Source organism: Phacochoerus africanus, chromosome 9 (genome assembly GCF_016906955.1).
Source record: "Phacochoerus africanus isolate WHEZ1 chromosome 9, ROS_Pafr_v1, whole genome shotgun sequence".
In the NCBI taxonomy this organism is placed as follows: Eukaryota; Metazoa; Chordata; class Mammalia; order Artiodactyla; family Suidae; genus Phacochoerus; species Phacochoerus africanus.
The window spans coordinates 100,494,531-100,514,475 of record NC_062552.1 but is presented as its reverse complement, the minus strand read 5'-3'; the positions used below and the strand labels follow the sequence as shown (position 1 = coordinate 100,514,475).

The 19,945-nt window shown below is 46.3% G+C and overlaps 1 protein-coding gene across 1 annotated transcript in view; it reads left to right on the top strand.

Moving 5' to 3' along the window:
• AREL1 (apoptosis resistant E3 ubiquitin protein ligase 1) overlaps window positions 1-18,002 on the top strand; it is a 47,387-nt gene extending 29,385 nt beyond the window's left edge. Inside the window, 17 exon segments of the mRNA XM_047795296.1 lie at window positions 594-763; window positions 1,269-1,449; window positions 1,654-1,862; window positions 1,864-1,902; window positions 4,628-4,649; window positions 4,652-4,704; window positions 5,825-5,966; window positions 6,092-6,213; window positions 7,486-7,561; window positions 8,052-8,161; window positions 9,465-9,644; window positions 9,819-9,944; window positions 11,878-12,007; window positions 12,095-12,153; window positions 14,500-14,589; window positions 15,134-15,309; window positions 15,414-18,002. Coding sequence (XP_047651252.1) covers window positions 594-763; window positions 1,269-1,449; window positions 1,654-1,862; window positions 1,864-1,902; window positions 4,628-4,649; window positions 4,652-4,704; window positions 5,825-5,966; window positions 6,092-6,213; window positions 7,486-7,561; window positions 8,052-8,161; window positions 9,465-9,644; window positions 9,819-9,944; window positions 11,878-12,007; window positions 12,095-12,153; window positions 14,500-14,589; window positions 15,134-15,309; window positions 15,414-15,516 — 1,988 coding nt within the window. The 3' untranslated portion in view covers window positions 15,517-18,002.
• The last annotated feature ends 1,943 nt before the right edge of the window (window positions 18,003-19,945 follow it).

Genomic DNA, 19,945 nt, shown 5'->3' with positions numbered 1-19,945 from the left:
CACAGCAATGCCAGATCCAAGCCGCATCCGTGACTTACACTGCAGTTCCTTACTTACAGTGCTGGTTCCTAAAGGAACCACTGAGTAAGGCCAGGGATCAAACCCACATCCTCATGGATACTAGTCAGGTTCTTAATCCTCTGAGCCACAACAGGTACTCCAAGAACTTTTTTATTTCTTTAATCAGCATTTTGAGGCTTTCAACATATAAGTCTCTGTGCTTGTTTTGCTAGATTTGCACCTGAATATTTCGGGTTTGTTTGTTTGCTTTGTGATTATTCACTTACTGAGGCCTGCTTCGCTCATAGGTTTCCAGAGGGATTCTAGGCACTTTGTCTGTAGCTCTCAGTCTGTTTCCTCCACGTTTTTGTCATTTTGTTTAGTGCTTGTGGTGGTTAGGAATTTGTACAAATAAGTTCCCCAAAGTTGATTTGAATTAATCTCTTTGTTTTCTTTGTTTCTTTCTGCCTCATAACGGTATTGTTTATCCCTAGGAACTGGGCGGAGACCCAGGTCTCTAGGACTCACTGACCAAGCAGATCCTGTGCCCTGAATCCCCTCTCTGACATTCCATTCCATTGTCTTTGTGCCAGGAATGGTGGTTCCTTCCAAGACCAAAATCGTGTGCCATTTTTCTACTCTTGTGTTAACCTGTGGGCAGCCACACACTCTTCAAATAGTGCCCCGAGATGAGTATGACAACCCTACGAACAATTCCACGTCCTTGAGAGATGAGCACAATTACAGTCTGTCCATTCATGAGGTAAGCAGTCTCCCTTCGTGCCTGCATGCTCCTCTCTGTCACTGTCACCCTTTCCAGGTCACCTCCTTCCCCTTGACTTCTGTGCCGGCCATCCTTCATCTGACAGTACCTCTCATCAGTAATTGTGAGACTGAGCTTGTAGATAAGAACAATTCTTTATTTATTTTTTTAATTTTTTTTTTAATCTTTTCTAGGGCCTCACCCGCAGCACATGGAGGTTCCCAGGCTAGGGGTGGAATTGGAGCTGTAGCCACCAGCGTGCGTCAGAGCCACAGCAACTCGGGATCCTAGCCGAGTCTGCGACCTACACCACAGTTCACGGCAACGCCAGATCCTTAACCCACTGAGCGAGGTCAGGGATTGAACCCACAACCTCATGGTTCCCAGTCGGATTCATTAACCACTGAGCCATGACGAGCACTCCAAAATGTTCTTTATAAAGAGTAAATTACTGTGCAAACAGGGACAATTACATGGTTAGTGATGCTTTGTTTTCCTCCTGTAGCTCGGGCCTCAGGAAGAAGAGAGTGCTGGTGTCTCATTTGAGAGGTCAGTGACCTCCAACCGGCAGACCTGCCAGGTGTTCTTGCGGCTCACCCTGCACTCCCGAGGCTGCTTCCATGCCTGTATTTCATACCAAAATCAGCCCATCAATAATGGCGAATTTGACATTATCGTCCTAAGTGGTGAGTTGAGAGAAAAGCTGTGATCGAGTTCTCTTCCCAGGCCCCTTATTCTTTGCACATCTGCACCCTTCTCACAACCCCGCAGATACTTGGTATTGAAGGCAAACTTGGTTTAGAGTCCTATGGACTAAAGATTTGAGGGTAAGCAATTTTTTTTTCCTCCCCTGTCTTGGACTTTAAACCTTATTCCATGTTTTACCTCAGAGAATGAGAGGAATATTGTCGAACGCAATGTGTCCACCTCAGGAGTGAGCATTTACTTCGAGGCTTATCTGTATAATGCTGCCAACTGTGCCAGCACGCCGTGGCACCTCCCGCCCATGCACATGAGCTCTGGCCAGCGCCGGCCCTCCACGGCTCTGGAGGAGGAAGATGAAGATTCACCCTCTGAGTGTCACACCCCTGAGAAGGTGGAAGAAGCCGAAGAAGGTGTACTGCTATGTGTCACCAAAGGTTGGAACTCCCATTCTTGCCCTAGAATCCCCTGCCTGAGCCTGCTCGTAATTGGTATTTGGTAACCAGACCCACAAAGCAACCGTCTGAGAGGCAGGGCGAGATCATTGACCTGTGGGGCTGCAAGGACACTAAGAGGTGCTGCTGCAGGTGGAGCAGTGGGCGGGGCCTTCTCTTCTGCTGCCCGCGTCTGGTTTGGACTAGAGGACATCACTGTCCGGAGAGTCTGTGTGCCTTGGTTCTTTAGAGCACCTGTGGCGTTCTGCCATTTGATTGCTTCTGGGAAGATTTTTCAGGGCACGGCTCTCAGAGTTTTAAAGAAAGCTACTTTTAACCATTAACAGTTTCTCACTAGTGTAAAAAATCACTGTTGGTCCCTTGTGCTGTTTTGGAACAAGTTGATCTTTCATTCTGTGATGTGTGAAACCACAATAAATGGATGGCATCATCAGGGTACAGGATTCGAATAGGGAAATTTTGGCAGAGATAAGGAGGTGAACTTCCCAAGGCCCCCGAACTAAGAGGCGCTTTGTGTTAGGGATTTTCTTTTTTAGTTTTTACATTTTGCTGATTCATTCAGACCTCAAAAAAACGAGACTCTTGAAACATCTCATTACATTCCTTTAATCTCATAACCAAAACTGAGTTATAAATCTGTTCTACTTTAGAACACTTCACTCTGTACCATTCAGCATTTAAAATCTAGCCTTGGAGTTCCCTTTGTGGCTCAGTGGAAACAAAGCTGACTCGCATCCATGAGGTTCCAGGTTCGATCCCTGGCCTCGCTCAGTGGGTTAAGGATCTGGCATTGCCATGTGCTGTGGTGTAGGTTGCAGACACAGCTCGGATCCCTCATTGTTGTGGCTGTGGTATAGGCTGCCAGCTATACTTCCGATTTGACCCCTAGCCTGGGAACCTTGGTATGCTGCAAGTGTGGCCATAAAAAGACCAAAAAAAAAAAAAAATCTAGCCTTAATTTGGCTTAGGGAAATGGTAAGGTAGAGATGAAACAGGATTGCCTATGAATTGATAATTGTTAAAGCTGATGATGGCTTCATTGTACTCTTTTCTCTTCTTTAGTATGAGTTTGAAATGTTCTTTAATGAAGAGTTTTTTAAAAATCAAGGAAAAGCCTGATCTACTAGATGGTCAGATAACAGGGCTTTTTAAATTTTAAAATTAAAAAATTTTTTTTGTCTTTTTAGGGCCGCACCCACAGCATATGGAAATTCCCAGCTAGGAGTCAAAATGGAGCTGCAGCCGCTGGCCTTTGCCACAGCCACAGCAATGCCAGATCCTTAACCCACTGAGCAAGGCCCGGGATCAAACCCGAGTCCTCATGGTTTCTAGTTGGGTTTGTTACCGCTAAGTTACAATGGGAACTTCCAACAGGGTTTTTTTAAGATTAAAAAATTATTGCATTATCTTTTCCTTTTTTGTAAATGGTGAGAGACACCCCCCCCCCTTTTTTTTTAAGGGCCACACCCATGGCATGTGAAAGTTCCCAGGCTAGGGGTCGAACTGGAGATGTAGCTGCCACCTATACCACAGCCCCAGTAACTCGGGATCTGGGCTGCATCTGTGACCTACGCCACAGCTCACAGCAACGCTGGATCCTTGACCCACTGAGTGAGGCCTGGGATTGAACATGCATCCTCATGGATACTAGTCATGTTTGTTACTGCTGAACCATGATGGGAACTCCAAGAGACCTCTCTTTTATTCTTACCTAAGGAATTTTTATAAACTTTTTGTATGAGACTCATCCTATCCCCCACCTCTCTTTCCCAGCAAATCTTTGGTGCCATTCAAATAGGGATAAAGTAGTGAGAATGGGCCCCTGGGGTTCCTGGTCCACTGACTTGGAAGCAGTCTCTTTGAATAGCATCCGGCTAAACATAAGGAGATTTGATTGTTTCTAGGTGAAATGTTCTCTACTCATAAAGTGAAAACCTGATCTCAGATATTTGGAAATGGTAATAAGACCTGAGTATTAAGATTATGAAATAGGGAGTTCCCATCATGGCTCAGTGGTTAACAAATCCAACTAAGAACCATGAGGTTGTGGGTTCAATCCCTGGCCTCACTCAATGGGTTAAGGATCCGCCGTTGCCATGAGTTGTGGTGTAGGTCGCAGACGCGGCTTGGATCCTGTGTTGCTGTGGCTCTGGTGTAGGCTGGTGGCTACAGCTCTGATTAGACTCCTAGGCTGGGAACCTCCATATGCCGAGGGAGCGGCCCTAGAAAAGGCAAAAAAGACAACAACAACGACAACAAAAAGATTATGAAATGTTGGTGTTCCTGTCATGGCACAGAGGAAACAAATCCAACTAGGAATGATGAGGTTACGGATTTGATCCCCGGCCTTGCTCAGTAGGTTAAGGATCTGGCATTGCCGTGAGCTGTGGTGTAGGCCAGCAGCTGTAGCTCCTATTTGACCCCTAGCCCAGAAACCTCCATATCCTAAAAAGCAAAAAAGAAAAAAAAAGTTATGAAATGTCTGCATGAAACTGCATTGTGAGAGTGATATTTTTAATTTGCCTGTTTTAAGTTACAGTTGATGCTTTTTATTTGATTTCAGTCCTGACTAAATTATCCTCTTTGTCCATAGAGGAAAAAGGGTTATCATGAAAAATGTAGATGGGGACTGGTATTTGAACTATGATACCCAAATGGAACCTCTTTACTTATCATTCGCTTTATTTTTTGTACGTTGGTCCTCCAGCAATTCTCAGTGAAGGAGTTCTACCTAAAATCATTCCCTGGCGCCTTTATACCTTCCGAGTGTGCCCAGGAACAAAAGTAAGTTCAACTTCATATCTGGGTCATGCCGGGTAGGCTTCAACCTCTGACGTCTCAGCCTTTTCTTTTTTTCCTAGAAGGGCTTTCTCGTTATGCACACAGTATTTATTGCCAGATAAAGAAGGAGTTTTGGGAGTTCCCTGGTGGCTCAGTGGGCTAAGGATCCTGTGTTGTCACTGCCGTGGCTCTGCTTACAGCTGTGGCTCAGGTTCATTCCCTGGCCCAGGAACTTTTACATGCCATAAGCACAGCCAGGCAAAGATGCTGTTGCCTCCTCATGAAACGGCATGAAGGAAGTAGTTCTAGGAGGACCCATGCCTCCAGAAACAGCAATGAGTAGCGAGTCAGAGTACTTCAATAGTTATCTTTCGCCCCTAAGACTAAGTTAATGGAGAGGGTGTTGCTAACTCTGACCTGAGCTTGGTTTCCCCATGTGCCAAAGCTTACTAACTCTTTTAGCACCAGTATTCTCATCTATTAAAAGAATTTTGTTTTTTCAACGTGTCTGAGCTTTTGGAATCTAAAGGCAGATCACTTGTTCCCAGTTTGCCCAACCTGTTCGGGTACCCATTTGCTCTTCTGTATATCCTGGCTGCCTTCACCCTTCTTATATGTGATGTTGGAAGCACAGAAGATACATATCGAGTGTTGCCTGTGACCCTTACTAAAGGTGGTCTCTGTACCTCAAATAATTTAAAATAGAATTTGAATCATGGAGGGCTGAGGTGAAAAACAAGGAGATATACTCCTGGTAGGTACTTGGAGAAAGCAGGCTTAACGTTTTTTTTTCTTTTTAGGGCCACATCTGCGGCATAAGGAGTTTCCCAGGCTAGGAGTCCAATCAGAGCTACAGTTGCCAGCCTACACCACAGCCACTGCAACACCGGATCCAAGCTGCGTCTGCAACCTATACCACAGCTCATGGCAACACCGGATCCTTAACCCACTGAGCAAGGCCAGGGATCGAACCCACAACCTCATGGTTCCTAGTTGGTTTTGTTTCCACTGGGCCATGATGGGAACTCCAGGCTTAAGTCATTTTTTGTTGGTTGGCGCAGAAGGGTAGAGATGTGAATTTGAAAGGTTAATGGATTAACTCATTTTTTTTCCCCTTTGTTAGTTTTCATACCTTGGCCCTGACCCTGTGCATAAGCTCCTCACGTTGGTGGTGGATGATGGCATTCAACCTCCCGTGGAGCTCAGCTGTAAGGAAAGGAACATCCTAGCGGCCACGTTCATCCGCTCACTCCATAAGAACATAGGTAAGGTTGGACAGGGATTCTGACCGGGAAGGCAGCGACACCCTGGGTGCCGGAGGGTGTGGAGGTGGCCAGCACGGATGTCTCGTAATGAGGCTGTAATCATGACGGATCTTGCTGCTCCTCAGGAGGCTCTGAGACCTTTCAGGACAAGGTGAACTTTTTCCAGCGAGAGCTTCGGCAGGTGCACATGAAAAGACCACATTCCAAAGTCACCCTGAAGGTCAGCAGACATGCTCTGTTGGAATCGGTGCGTAAAATTTCATCCCTGTCAACAGTTGTCAACATTTTCCAATTAGAAACCTCTTTGTTTGTTTCGTTTTTGTTTTTTGTTTTTTTTTTTTTTTTGTCTTTTAGGGCCGCACCCATGGCATTTGGAGGTTCTCAGGCTAGGGGTCTAATCAGAGCTACAGCTGCCAGCTTACGCCACGGCCACAGCAATGCCAGACCCAAGCCGTGTCTGCGACCTACACCACAGCTCACGGCAACACCAGATCCTTAACCCACTGAGCAAAGCCAGGGATCAAACCCTCAACCTCATGGTTCCTAGTCGAATTCGTTCCCGCTGTGCCATGACGGGAACTCCAGAAACCTCTTCGATGTTTTGGTTATATTCTACAGTTTATCTCCTTTATGAAACCCAAACCTCTCTCTTCTCAAAACCTATTAAAAACTCTTACTCTTGTGTGTTTGATTTTACCGAATATGGGGCAGATGTACTGGAGGTGTGTTATTGAAGAGACAGACTAGTTGACTCATGGGCATTAAAATCTGTACTGAACTAGTTCCCGAGCAAGGTCATGGAGCTCCTTCTACGTAGGGTGGGTGTTAAGTTGTTGTTATAGAAGAAAGTTCTTGTTATTGAATCCCCGGAATAAAAGAGCTCTTGTTGGATTTGAAGGAAAGGATTTTTGTTGTCCTTCTGGCCTGATGGAGAAGGAATACCTGATGTGTGTCTGTCTCCACTGCACAGACACTGGCATAGTTCTTACATTCCTTGAGAATGAGAAGGCTTTGGTCCTTGTCCAGAAAGTGTTTGTGATGTTTGGCTCTGGTAGGTATGACTGGAAACCCCTTTTCTCAGCCACATTCTCTTTGTGGCATGGCTCCCTGTCTGACCTTAGCTTTGTGGAGAAAGATGTCTAGTGGATAAACTGTACTTTATTGAAAACCAAGCCTCCTTGGTTCTCCTGCTGACCAAGCTTACTGATTTGAGCCATTTTCACTTCTTTATTTAAGAATATTCTCATTGATAAAAAAGAGGTTTTTTAAAGAAAAAAAAAAGCTTCAACTTTCCAATAAGGCAGTGGTGTAAATATGAATTAGTTATTTTTTTTAACCTTTGGAGATATGTACATTTTAAATACAAGGTAGTATTAAAGCTTATTGGTGAGTAATATATGGCTTCCAAGCACGTATGGCCATTAAATGGACAATGGCAGTGTTCTTTTGTTTTTGTCTTGAACTCCCAAGAGATACCAGCCAGTGTTTTTACAGTTTCCTTTCTTTCACTGCTTTTCAGTCTCTGAAAGCCACTCGGAATTTCTCCATCTCAGATTGGAGTAAGAACTTTGAAGTGGTTTTTCAGGATGAAGAAGGTCAGTTTTGAAATTTCATATTCATCTTTTTTATCCCCCTCTCCCCCCGGCACACACTCGCCACCCCTGCCCCAGCTTCTTTTTCCCAGGGAAAAAGAAGTCATGAGTCAAGACAAAAAGGATAGTATTTACTGGCTGGATGCTGTGGTCGAGCTTGTAGAGCCAGACATACAGGCCGAGAGCTCTTAAGAGTCTGAAGCAGAAGGACGAAGTACCCCTTCTAGAAACAAGAGAAATGTCAATTTCTTGGGATCTCTGATGTGTTCCCACACTAAGGGAGCATGACCTTAGTGATCAGAATACCTTTAATCCTAGAGAAAAGGGTGGAATTTAAAAAAAAAAAAAGTCCACAGTTGAGGTGGGGTGGAGTGGAGGACACTAAGGTTGGGGAACGGAAGGAGTGTGGAGAGTGTAAAATGGTGAGTAAATGAACAAAAGGCATAGGAAGTGCTAGGCCAGAGTCACTTTTTATGTTTATTATGCTTTCCAGCTCTGGACTGGGGAGGGCCTCGCCGGGAGTGGTTTGAGCTAATCTGCAAAGCACTCTTTGACACCACCAATCAGCTCTTCACCCGATTCAGTGACACCAACCAAGCATTAGTGAGTCTGTGACTTCTCATGGGTGGGAGGAAAGTGTGAATTATGTTATAATGGAGAGACTAATAAGAGTTTGAACTAATCAAATCGCTTCCATCCTTTTTGCCTTCATTATTTCTGTAAAATATTATTTCTGTAAAATACAAGAAAATGCAGACAGCTGGGACAGGTGAATATTTAACGTAAAAGCATTATAATGCAGAGGCTATTCTACTCATTATTATTATTACTGTTATTTGCCTTTCTCTCTTTTTAGGCCTGCACCCGCAGCATATGGAGGTTTCCAGGCTAGGGATCTAATTGGAGTTGAAGCCACTGTCCTACGCCACAGCCACAGCAACGCAGGATCCGAGCCACATCTGTGACCTATGCTACAGCTCATGGCAATGCTGGATCCTTAACCCACTGAGAAAGGCCAGGGATCAAACCCGCAACCTTATGGTTCTTAGTCGGATTCATGTCCGCTGTACCACAATGGGAACTCCTACTCATTGTTTGAATAATTAAGCTTTTTCCTTTTTTTTGTCTTTTTTAAGGCTGCACCCGTGGCATATGGAGGTTCCCAGGCTAGGGATCCAGTCGGAGCTACAGCTGCTGGCCTACACCAGAGCCACAGCAATGCCACGTCTGAGCCGTGTCTGTGACTTACATCACAGCTCACGGCAAAATCGGATCCTTAACTCACTGAGCAAGGCCAGGGATCGAATCGGCAACTTCATGGTTCCTAGTCGGATGTTTCCACTGTGCCACGATGGGAACTCCAAGCCACTTTCTTAAAACATACCTGAAGCCAAGTTCCCTCGTGGCACAGTGGGTTAAGCATCTGGTGTTGTCACTGCAGTTGCTGAGGTCACTGCTGTGGTGTCGGTTCAGTCCCTGGCCCAGGAACTTCCACTTGTTGCAGGCAAGGCCGAAAAAAAATCCCCCAGCCAATCAAAAGCATACCTAAAGCAATTGAACTCTATACACGAGCTTTGGTAAGGCAGAGTGGAGAAGCAGACTTTGGTGGGAAGAAGTTCTGGTTTCGGGAAACGGCATTATGTCATCCACTGATTGACTTCCACATGCAGCTTGGGACCCAAAATCAGTGTGAGATTCTTCACTTAATATGAGCCCGTCTTCGCCCTTTATCCCCCAGTCACTTTGAATTCCTCAGTAGTGGCTACTAAAAGAGTAATGCCATTCGGATGGGCTCTTTGATCCTAACACTGAAATTCTTGCTCCCTTGGGATAGAGTTGGGGAAGGAGGATCATCCCAGAACTGGGCTTAAAGAGAGCCTTTTAATCTCTCTCTCTCTGTGATCAGGTGCATCCCAACCCTAATCGCCCGGCTCACCTGCGCCTCAAGGTGTATGAATTTGCAGGGCGGCTGGTGGGCAAGTGTCTCTATGAATCCTCTCTGGGAGGCGCTTACAAGCAGTTGGTCCGCGCTCGCTTTACCCGTTCTTTCTTGGCCCAAATCATAGGACTGCGTATGCACTACAAGGTAAGCTCTTAGGTGGGCATTTTCTACGAAGGCCCCTGGCCATTGACTCTGGAATTTTTCCGCCCTAAATGTATTATTCTTAAGGTTAAAGGGCTAAGTGGCTGCAAGCAGTTACAAATTTCATTTCTGGCTAAGAGTACTCATGTTCTGTTCTCTGTCTCTCTGTCTCCTCAGTACTTTGAAACCGATGACCCAGAATTCTACAAGTCTAAAGTTTGTTTCATCCTCAACAATGACATGAGTGAGATGGAGCTGGTCTTTGCAGAAGAGAAATACAACAAATCTGGCCAATTGGATAAGGTAAGAGAGAGGACTGAAGCCTGTGCGTCCCACTTCCCAGCCTCCTCTATAGCAGGGCTTTCTACTAGAACTTTCTGCAGTGATGGAAATGTTCTCTATTTGTGCTGTCTTTTGAGCACTCAAAATGTGGTTGGTAGGACCAAATAACTGAATTTCTGAATAACCATATGTGACTAATAACAACCATATTGGACAGCTTTGGGGCATTGTGTCCCACACTAAACGGTCTTGGCCTGTTTGAGTAGAGCCAAAGACATATGTATCCATCCATCCTACTTTCCAGTAGAGGAAACTAAGTGATAGGGAAGTGTCACTGCACGAGCAGCTTTGGAAGGGATGACAGTGTGTTTCTAAACATTAGGAGTGGGGATGTGGATGACTCCTATTTTAACCCTGTGCTTGTGTATTTTAAAACTTATGGCCAACAAGTAGTTCCGATGCAAATGTGGTTTTTCTTTACATTGTGGGGTTAAATAATATCAGATGATACTGATAAAGCTAACGTTGCAGTTACATATCATTGAAAGCAAAATAGCAATGACCACAAATTTGTCATTATTAATAGATAGCACTGTGCTGATGACTCAGTAACCTTTGTGAGCCCTGGGAACCCCAGCTCTTGGCCTTTGCACATTTGTGGGCAGAGCCTGTCTTCCTGACCCAGCACTGCAAGGCAACTTGAATTACTGAATGAGGGTCTGTAGGCCTGGGGGGGGGGTGTGCTGATTTTAATTTGGACTTAATGTGAATATTAAATCATAGTAATTTACTACTTAGAAATACTTACACATGTAAAATAAAAAAAAAAAAAAAAATCCAGAATTGTGCATAATAGCACAGCAACAAAAACATAAGAAAAGTTTTACATTTTTTTATTGTCTTTTTAGGGCCGCACCCACAGCATATGGAGGTTCCCAAGGCTAGGGGTCGAATCAGAGCTGTAGCTGCCGGCCTATACCACAGCCACAGCAGCGTGGGATCTGAGCCTCATCTGTGATCTACACCACAGCTCACGGCAACACCGGGTCCTTAATCCACTGAACAAGGCCAGGGATCGAACCCGCATCCTCTCATGGATACTAGTTGAGTTCGTTAATCACTGAGCCATGATGGGAGCGCCAAGTTTACACATGTTTAGATCCAGTGAGAATCCTTGCTCTGGAGCACAGTCCTGTCCATACCATGCTGTTGCCAGGGCCTTAAAATCTGATCCTGTAACTAAACGCAGGCCCTCACTCACCTATGAAGACAATCGTGGTCATTGTACACAGGTTTTCTGGGGTGGTGGCTTTGGACTGTGCTTCAGGGCTTCCTCAAAGCTCCCTTAGGAGTTGTTTTTCGGGAGGAGGGTGCCAATTCTATTTGAGAATCATATCGTTCAGCTTTTTCTTTGCAGACAGAATAATCGGGAGCCCAAATATCTGAGACTGAGACTGAAATCCTGTAGCAAGTTACTCGCTAAGTATCAAGCTGTGGCTTTTTCCATTGACTCGCAGGGGAAAAATAGAAGAATGTGCCCATCTTAGAATTTATGAGACTTGAAAAGACTTCTTTACTACTGAATCTGGTTTTATTTATTCTCAGTTGGCTCAGGGGTTGAAAAGAGGTCAGTAATGGTTTAGTTTTGGATCATAGAAATGTTAAAATATTGCTGACAAGGAACTGTAATATCTTCCTGTTGCATCACCACTGTTTGACCAGGTTAGAGACTCACTCAGATGCCTACTTCACAAATAGCAGCGCGTAGCACATAGCAGTAGCCCTAGGAACCCTGAGGCTTAGTAACTAAATAAAACCAACGGTACTGAGAACCTGAAGACACAGAAGGAACTTGTGACTGAGGCGTTTGTAATGCTGTGTTTGTGGCACATACTGGGCAGATGTCATGAACTCCTATCCACATCTTGTCCCTCTCTTTTGTCTCTTTTTTCAGGTTGTAGAACTTATGACAGGTGGAGCTCAAACCCCAGTCACCAACGCAAATAAAATCTTCTATTTAAATCTGCTGGCCCAGTATCGGCTGGCCAGTCAAGTGAAAGAGGAGGTGGAACATTTCCTAAAAGGTGGGATCCTGTCTACTCTTGGCTTTGAGATGACAGTATCCGTATCCATGGTCTGAATGGGGCTTTAACTTGGCTGCTTTGTTTCAGGCCTGAATGAATTGGTCCCTGAGAACCTTTTGGCTATTTTTGATGAGAATGAGCTAGAGGTGAGTGCTTACAATTGAAATCCCCTGGGAGTTCCCATTGTAGCTCAGTGGTAGCAGACCCAACTGGCATCCATGAGAACTCGGGCTCGATCCCTGGCCTTGCTCAGTGGGTTAAGGATCCAGTGTTGCTGTGAACTGTGGTATAGGCCTCAGATGCGGCTCGGATCTGGCATTGCTGTGGCTGTGGCATAAGCCAGCAGCTGCAGTTCCGATTCAACCCCTAGCCTAGGAACTTCCATATACCACAGGTGTAGCCCTAAAAAAAAAAAAGTTGAAATCCCCTTTTCTTGGCTTGGACCCAGCTTACTGCATCTCCTGTTATGAGATGTGGTACGAAAGCCCTCTATGGGTTGGTTTCACTTACACATTGACCCCTTCTCCAGGGTCAATTTAAAAAATTTGAATGTGGATTTCCTGTCATGGTGCAGTGGTTAATGAACCCGACTAGGAACCATGAGGTTGCAGGTTCAATCCCTGGCTTCACTCGTTGGGTTAAGGATCCAGTGTTGCTGTGAGCTGTGGTGTAGGTTGCAGACACGGCTTGGATCCCGCGTTGCTGTGGCTGTGATATAGGCTGGCGGCTACAGCTCTGATTAGACCTCTAGCCTGGGAACTTCCATATGCTGCAGGCACAGCACTAGAAAAGACCAAAAAAAAAAAAAAAAAGAATGTGAAATTGGGAACTAACAAATAACTATTTCTGAAGAATAATAATATTTAGTTATCCATCAAATATTACTAATACTGGTAGTAGTAAAGAATGTTGGTGTGCTGTACAGTCTTTGTAAATCCTATGACATTTAAGGTTGATTTAAGGGAATAATAGAATTTATTTGTTCAGAGACCGTTTATTGAGTGCCTCCTGAGTGCCGTGTATGTTTGAGGAACTGGGGAGCTAGCAGTGAATAAATCACAGTCCCTGCCCACATGGAGCTACATTCTATGAAGGAGACAAAGCGAGAGATGTGATGTATTTCATAGCTCTGGGCTGCAGCACTCTCTAGTTAATGTATTCTTATTTTAGATCCTGTAACAACCAGAATGCAACTATAAAATGGCAAACATCTTGCTATAATTAGCAAGATTGAAGTTCTGTGAGCTTCAGGAGTAGGCAGAAAATAAAACCAGTTTGTTTTCACCTGCTCCTCACAGATGATACACACAAGTTATTAGTTTTAACTTCCCATAGCCTTTATGAGGGGCATGTTTCTACAAACTGTCTCCTATAGGGAGGAAGTTCTTCTTTTAAGATGAGGAAATCAAAAGTAATTTCAGGTGACCTTGCACAGTTCTTATGAACCAAACTGGCTTCGAGAACAAGAATCAGTCTTGTGCAATTTTCATGTAGATAGGAAGTCCACATAGTGAACTCTCTATCTCTCGAGGCTCAAGTTTCTGCCAGACTTGTCACCTAGTACTGTCATCTTCTAGGCTGAGGAACAGCTACTGGTGTGTTTTGTTTTATCCTGAAGCAAAGCATTTGTTACAGTTCGTAGAGGGAGGAGGAGGAGGGACACCGTCTCTTATGGTTGTAGCCCATCCTGCTCTCGGTTGCTCGGTAGCTTAGTGAGTTCTTTTTGAAGGAGCCAGGCTGCTCAGGCTTAATTTGGGCTTTTCTTGTCTCTTGATTAGCATGTATCATTCTTTATAACTATCGGATGAATACTCCCAGTCTGCTAAGTAACTTGCTGGATCCTGAACCAAATTAGGACATCAACAAGATATTTAGGGCTCCGATGTCATTAATGCGCTCATTTTTGGCATCTTTGTCATTTATCTGATCAAGTAGAGGCGGGGCTGCAGGGACGGTAGTAAAAGTTCAATCCATAAAAGAAGGATGATGGATCCTGGAAAAAAGGGAAGGCCATCTAACAAATTCATAAACGGGGCTGGGGGTCTTCACCCAAGGGAATGGGTCTGCTTTTCCCCCTGGTATTCCCAGGCCTCATCCAGAGCAGACTGTCAGTAAACACTTGGTTCCCTTTTTAACCCTTTGTTTCAATTTCAAATAACCCATAGCAACAGTTCTTATTTAGGGGTGCACATCACAAATGCTTGAAAAACTTTTTCAAAATACACAAGCTTGTAACCCATTCCTGCAGATTCTGATCATAGTCTGGGGTAAGGCCACAGGCACTATCTATATATATATTTCAAAAGCTGGGTGATTTTTACCGAACTGGTTAGGAACCATTGGCCTATTACAATTAATTTCCCTAAAGCAGTATTCTGGCATCATAACCTCACTTTATGTCTTTTTCTTGGTGTTTTCTTTATTCCACATTTTGCACATTAACATATTTTGACCTTCTGGTGGGTCTTGGCCCCTCTGACTCTTTTTTCCAGCTGCTGATGTGTGGGACTGGGGACATCAGTGTGTCAGACTTCAAAGCCCATGCAGTGGTCGTTGGTGGCTCATGGCATTTCAGAGAAAAAGTAAGTGGGCCAAACTTCTTTCAGTTGACTTTGTGTCGTGTGATAAGGACAAAGTTTTAGGAGAAAAAAGTCAAGGAGTCAGAGAAGCAGACGTGTTGACGGGGGAAAAGTGATATATGTGGGAGAGGCAGGTGCGTGTCCAGGAGGAAGGGAGCCCTGGCCCCGAGGCCTGGCCTGCTGACTGCCACAGAGGCAGTGTGTTGGACAGGCAGAGCAATAGAACCAAGCAGTCGGCAACTACCCTCCCGACTGTGGGACACTATCAGTTCCTTTTAGGAGCTCTCTTGTGGAGCAGCAGATTAAGGGTCACTGCTGTGGTGTGGGTTTGACCCCTGGCCCAGAAACTTCCCCGTGCCACCTGTGTGCGCCCACCTTCAAAAAAAAAAAAAAAAAAAAATCCCTATTAAAGCGGTTGTCAACGCTAACCATTCCTACCTGTGTGCAGTAACCAGGACCTACCCCCACTTCAGGGTATCTTCCTCCGCTAGGGGTCAAATCCTAGAATGCACACCAGCGTGACCCCAGCCTGTGCTCTCCCTGCCAGGTCATGAGGTGGTTTTGGACGGTGGTTTCCAGTTTGACGCAAGAGGAGTTGGCTCGGCTGCTCCAGTTCACGACAGGCTCCTCCCAGCTCCCACCCGGAGGCTTTGCTGCCCTCTGTCCCTCGTTTCAGATCATCGCCGCCCCAACCCACAGCACACTACCAACAGCACACACGTGGTGGGTATTGACTGGCGGGCACGCTGGCCTGGGGGTTAGCTGTCTGGCCCTTGCCAGTGTTTCTGGTGGTGTGAGCTAATTGCTTCTCCCCCTTGGCCTTCCAGTTTCAACCAGCTGTGCCTCCCTACGTATGACTCATATGAAGAGGTGCACAGGATGCTGCAGCTGGCCATCAGCGAGGGCTGCGAGGGCTTTGGCATGCTCTGACCACTCTCCTGCCATCCGCTTGGCTCCCGTGCTTTCTGGAGCATCCAGGTGCACATAACAGACCTAACCACTGGCCCTCACACACACATAACCATCAGCCAGAAGCTGCTGCATGCTCCCCAGTGTCTGGAGTGTTTGGTCACCTACAAGCCTTGTCCTTCCCTCGCCCCCTCCCTTCCCATCTCCCCCACCGGCCACTTTGGCAGGTACGTAATCGGAACTACCCGCTCAGTCAGAGAGGAGGCCATGCTGCAGTAATCGCACCTGCTTCTTAGGAGATCTCAGTAACGGGAGCCGCCTCGGTAGCTGAGCGAGATCACACCAAGGGCTTGGCTTTCTTGTTGAGCGGGTGTCCTCGCCTTGCGCAGCCTCCTCTGCTGATGCTCCTTGGAGGTCCCCTCTGTGGCCCTCCCTACTTGACCTGAGGTCCGTGAGTCCTCATCGCAGGCGGGTGATTGCCTCTTCCCGCCAGGAGAAGCACAGATAGGAAGCGGCCCACAGGAGCAGGCTTCAGTCTCGTCCCCCGGCTTGACCGGAAGCCCCAGCTATGGCACTGGCCTGCCTCTGATGGTGACCAATAGCACAAAAGGATCCTTTTCTGTGACGTCTAGAACTGGAAAAGGAGCTTTCCTTGCACGTGTTTCTGGAAATGATCATTAATCCATCAAGAGGACCTCTCTAATAAGCTTTTCCTCGAGTGGGAGCCAGTGAGACAAACAGACAGACCTAAGAATGTGAAAGGTAGCCGGGCCGTTGCCTCCAGTGCTGAATGAGATTCTCCTTTGGGGTTCTGGGGCGTGTCTGGGCAGGCGGCTGGCTTGAAGACTACTGACGCTTGTCCCTGACTTGGTTCTTTACACTGACGGGTGGCTGGGCCTAGCCACTTCCTTCCAGGTTACACAGTCTGCTAGGAGCTGGGGATTCTTTAGGTTTCTACCGAAGAAAATTTTGGAGCAAGAGACGGGGACAGAGCAATAGCACGCCGCTGATCCCTAGTTCTCTGTGCTTGCTGTTCTTCAGCAGCACTAGGGCAAGCGACAAGGAATCGGTCATTGAATACTTGTCACAGGTCCTTAGGATCAGGACACGGGGACCACACAGGCAGGAGATATGTCAGACCATAAACACTTAGCTGTTCCAGTTACTTCCGGTCACTCCATCGGTTACCAGCAAGGGATTTAAGGAGGAAGGAAGATATATTGGGTGCATCGTTATGTGATGATCGAAGAGAACCTGCAGCTGCTTGTTGGAAGATGACAACCACCTTTTTCATTCCAATGTGAATGAAAACATTTTCAAGCCTCAAAATCTCATCAGTTTTCCAAATTTCTAAGAAGGCTTTGCTACAAGCTACCATGCCCAACGAGGCATTCAACTCAGAATATTACAAGCCATCTTTATTGCCAAAACCAGCAAGTACAAAGAGTCCAGAGATGAGGCGGGACTTGTGGCAGTGCCTTGGCCTCCTGGAAGCACGTCTGAGCCCTCCTGTTCCCAGGGATCTCGAGGAACAAGCACTCCTGAGCTGCTACAGTTCCTGCCTGACCTCACTCCTTCGCAGTTGTCATTTGTCCTTCTTGGCATGGGTGCTGACCTCACTCACCCTTGGGGTCTGGGATCCAGCATCAGGGCCTCTATACCCCAGGGTCCTCCATGCCACACATGGTCACTGCTCTCCTCAGGGACCAGGACAAGGTGCTGCCGCCTGCCCCGGTGGTTTCCCATGGGATATGTACAGACAGGTTTCATCATCCCCCCTGGGAAACAATGGTGCCCCTCAGGCCCGGAGAGGGGTTTCCAGCTGGGGGCGTGTGGGCTGCTGCTGCTGTCTTTGGCCGTTGTTCCTCTTCTGGATTCTGCATTCTCCCCTCCAGAGACTGATGCTGGAGCTTGAATTGATTTCCTTGGCTAGATCTGTCATTTTAGGTTCTAGTCATAGCACTTTTCAGAGCATCCTGGGTACCACTGCAGCACAGCTGCATCCTGTGGTGGTCGTTAGCCCCGGGGTCTTTGTTTCGCAAAATCCTTTGGTACTGTTGTGGTTTTCTATTCTTCCCGTTTACTCTCTTTCTCCTAACTCTGTTCAAAAGTATCTTAGCTCTTTTGGCCTTTCCTTTGACCTTTTTCCCTAATCCTGCTTTGGAATGAGCCAGTACGGGGAAAGGCACACCATGTCGGAGAGAAGGAAGAGTGTCTGTTGCTTCTTGAGGGTTTTCTATTTACCTTTCTTATGTTGGCCAGTTCTTTTATTTATGCCCTTGTGGCCCAGGTACTTGGGGCGGGGGGCGCAGCTAACCTCCTGGCTTTTCAGTGTCTTTGAAGGAGACCAGGCACCAAGTGAACACCATGGAGAACGTCGGTGTGTTTCTAGAACTTCAGCGGAGACCAAGCCCTGCTGCAAATTTGTCAGGCCAGGCAAAAGGGCCAGACAGTTGCAGCGATAGTGTAAATATTTTGTACAGTAAATAAATGAATGTTTAAAAGGACTTGAGGAATAAGTGAGTGCTTTAAGTGATGATTCGGTACTTAAGTTGGAGGTGGGGAAGGAAAAGAAAAATTTAGAAATGTTTTTGCGTTTCCCCAGTAATCACTTCCAAAGCAGTCGGTTTGGGGTAGAATGTCCTCCCAGAGCGCTGGCCTGGCCCAGCCCTGCTTGCCCTCCTGCCCTTCCCTGATTGCTGTCCGTGGTGCCAGGCAGGGCCGCGGTGCTTGTGTCACGAACTTAACAGCTGGGACAAGTGCCTGTGCTCTGTTCCAGAAGAAGAAACCAGTCTGGCAAAAAAACAGAGGATGTCTGTTTCCTTTAGTCTTTTAAACGTTAGTTGGTTGTTGTTTTACTACATAAGAAACTCAGCGTAGAAAATTTGAAAATAAAAAACAAGTATGGGAAAATAAGTTACTTGCCATCAGAGGTAATAACATGTTGGTGGATAGCTTTCCTATTGGCATATAGTCACACATGTATTTCTCACTGCCCCCTCGCCCACTCTCCCACAAGTGCTTTGGGTACGGCAAACAAAAACCCTGCTCCTCAAAATTTGGTGTGTTGGGGAGACCGGGAGGGCGGAGGTGCAAGGTGGTGGTGCAGCTGCGACCAATTCTTTTCCAACCACAGAAAAACAGACCTCTGATTTCGCTGAGGAGGAAAAGTGTTAGGGACCCTGGCTCTCTTGGGGAAGTAGTTAGTCATGGTGTCTTTGTACATTGGTTCCCATTCCGGGAAATCAAAACAAAATCCCCTTTGTAATTGTTTTTATTTTTATTTATTTATTTGCCTTTTTGTCTTCTTAGGTCCACACCCACGGCATATGGAGGTTCCCAGGCTAGAGGTCAAATTGGAGCTGTAGCTGCCAGCCTACGCCACAGCCACAGCAAAGCCAGATCTGAGTCACATCTGCAACCTACATCATAGCTCACGGCAATGCCAGATCCTTAGCTCACTGAGCAAGGCCAGGGATCGAACCTGCAACCTCATGGTTCCTAGTCGGATTCGTTGACCACTGAGCCACGACAGGAACTCCCACAATTAGTTTTAAAAGTCTTCTGAAACCATTGTTGCCTATGAGAATTTAGTTTAGATTCCTGATGCTGAATCTGATGACTCATGTTCAGAGGCCCACTCATGTTGTTTTCCCCTAGATATTCTAAACTGGATACTCGCTTTTTTACCCTGAAGAGGTTGTGTGGGCTGATCTAATGTGATCATGATTCTCTTTTGTGGTCAGTGGCAGGTTCTTGAGTAGCATATACATAGAGTAGGATTGAACATAACTCAGTACTTAAATTGTCTCAAAACTTGTGGGACGGGCTGGTACTTCTGACTCCGAGTGCTGAAGCTGTGCACCTTCGAATAGAAAGCTGTCCTAGAGTTCTTGAAGAGCTTTGTTTTTTGGTTTGGAGCACGAAGCGGCTATGGTCATGATGATCTTGATTTGTACGTGTGAGGCGCTGCCAGAGGTGGGATACCTCTGCCATGAGTACCTCCCTCTCCCCCGGATTCCATTCACTTTATGGTCGCTTGTATATGAACACCTAGTGGTAGCCACAGCAGGGACCTGGTTCGCTGCGGTGAACTCTGGTGTGCGCTCTACAAGCTGGTCATTGACTTCCTGGGGAGGAGATGTGGGGGACATAGGCTCTCTGGTCAGAGGCGTGATCGCTGTAATGTTTTTGATATGGCAGCAGAGGTGGCTTTAGCAAAGTTGTCCAGTTTGTAAGTAGGGTCCCGGCTTGCAGCCAGCAGCCACAACTTCTTAAACACAAGGTGCTGACCGTGTTGGTACTTCTAGGGGCAGGGATCAAACACACCAGCCCAGAACCATAACATTTTGTCACCTCACAAGAACAGTGAGATGCCTCCCTCATCGTCTTCCTTTAGGGAGTTGATGGATAATGGATCCAGGATGAAGCCTGTGAACGTGGTTGCTAC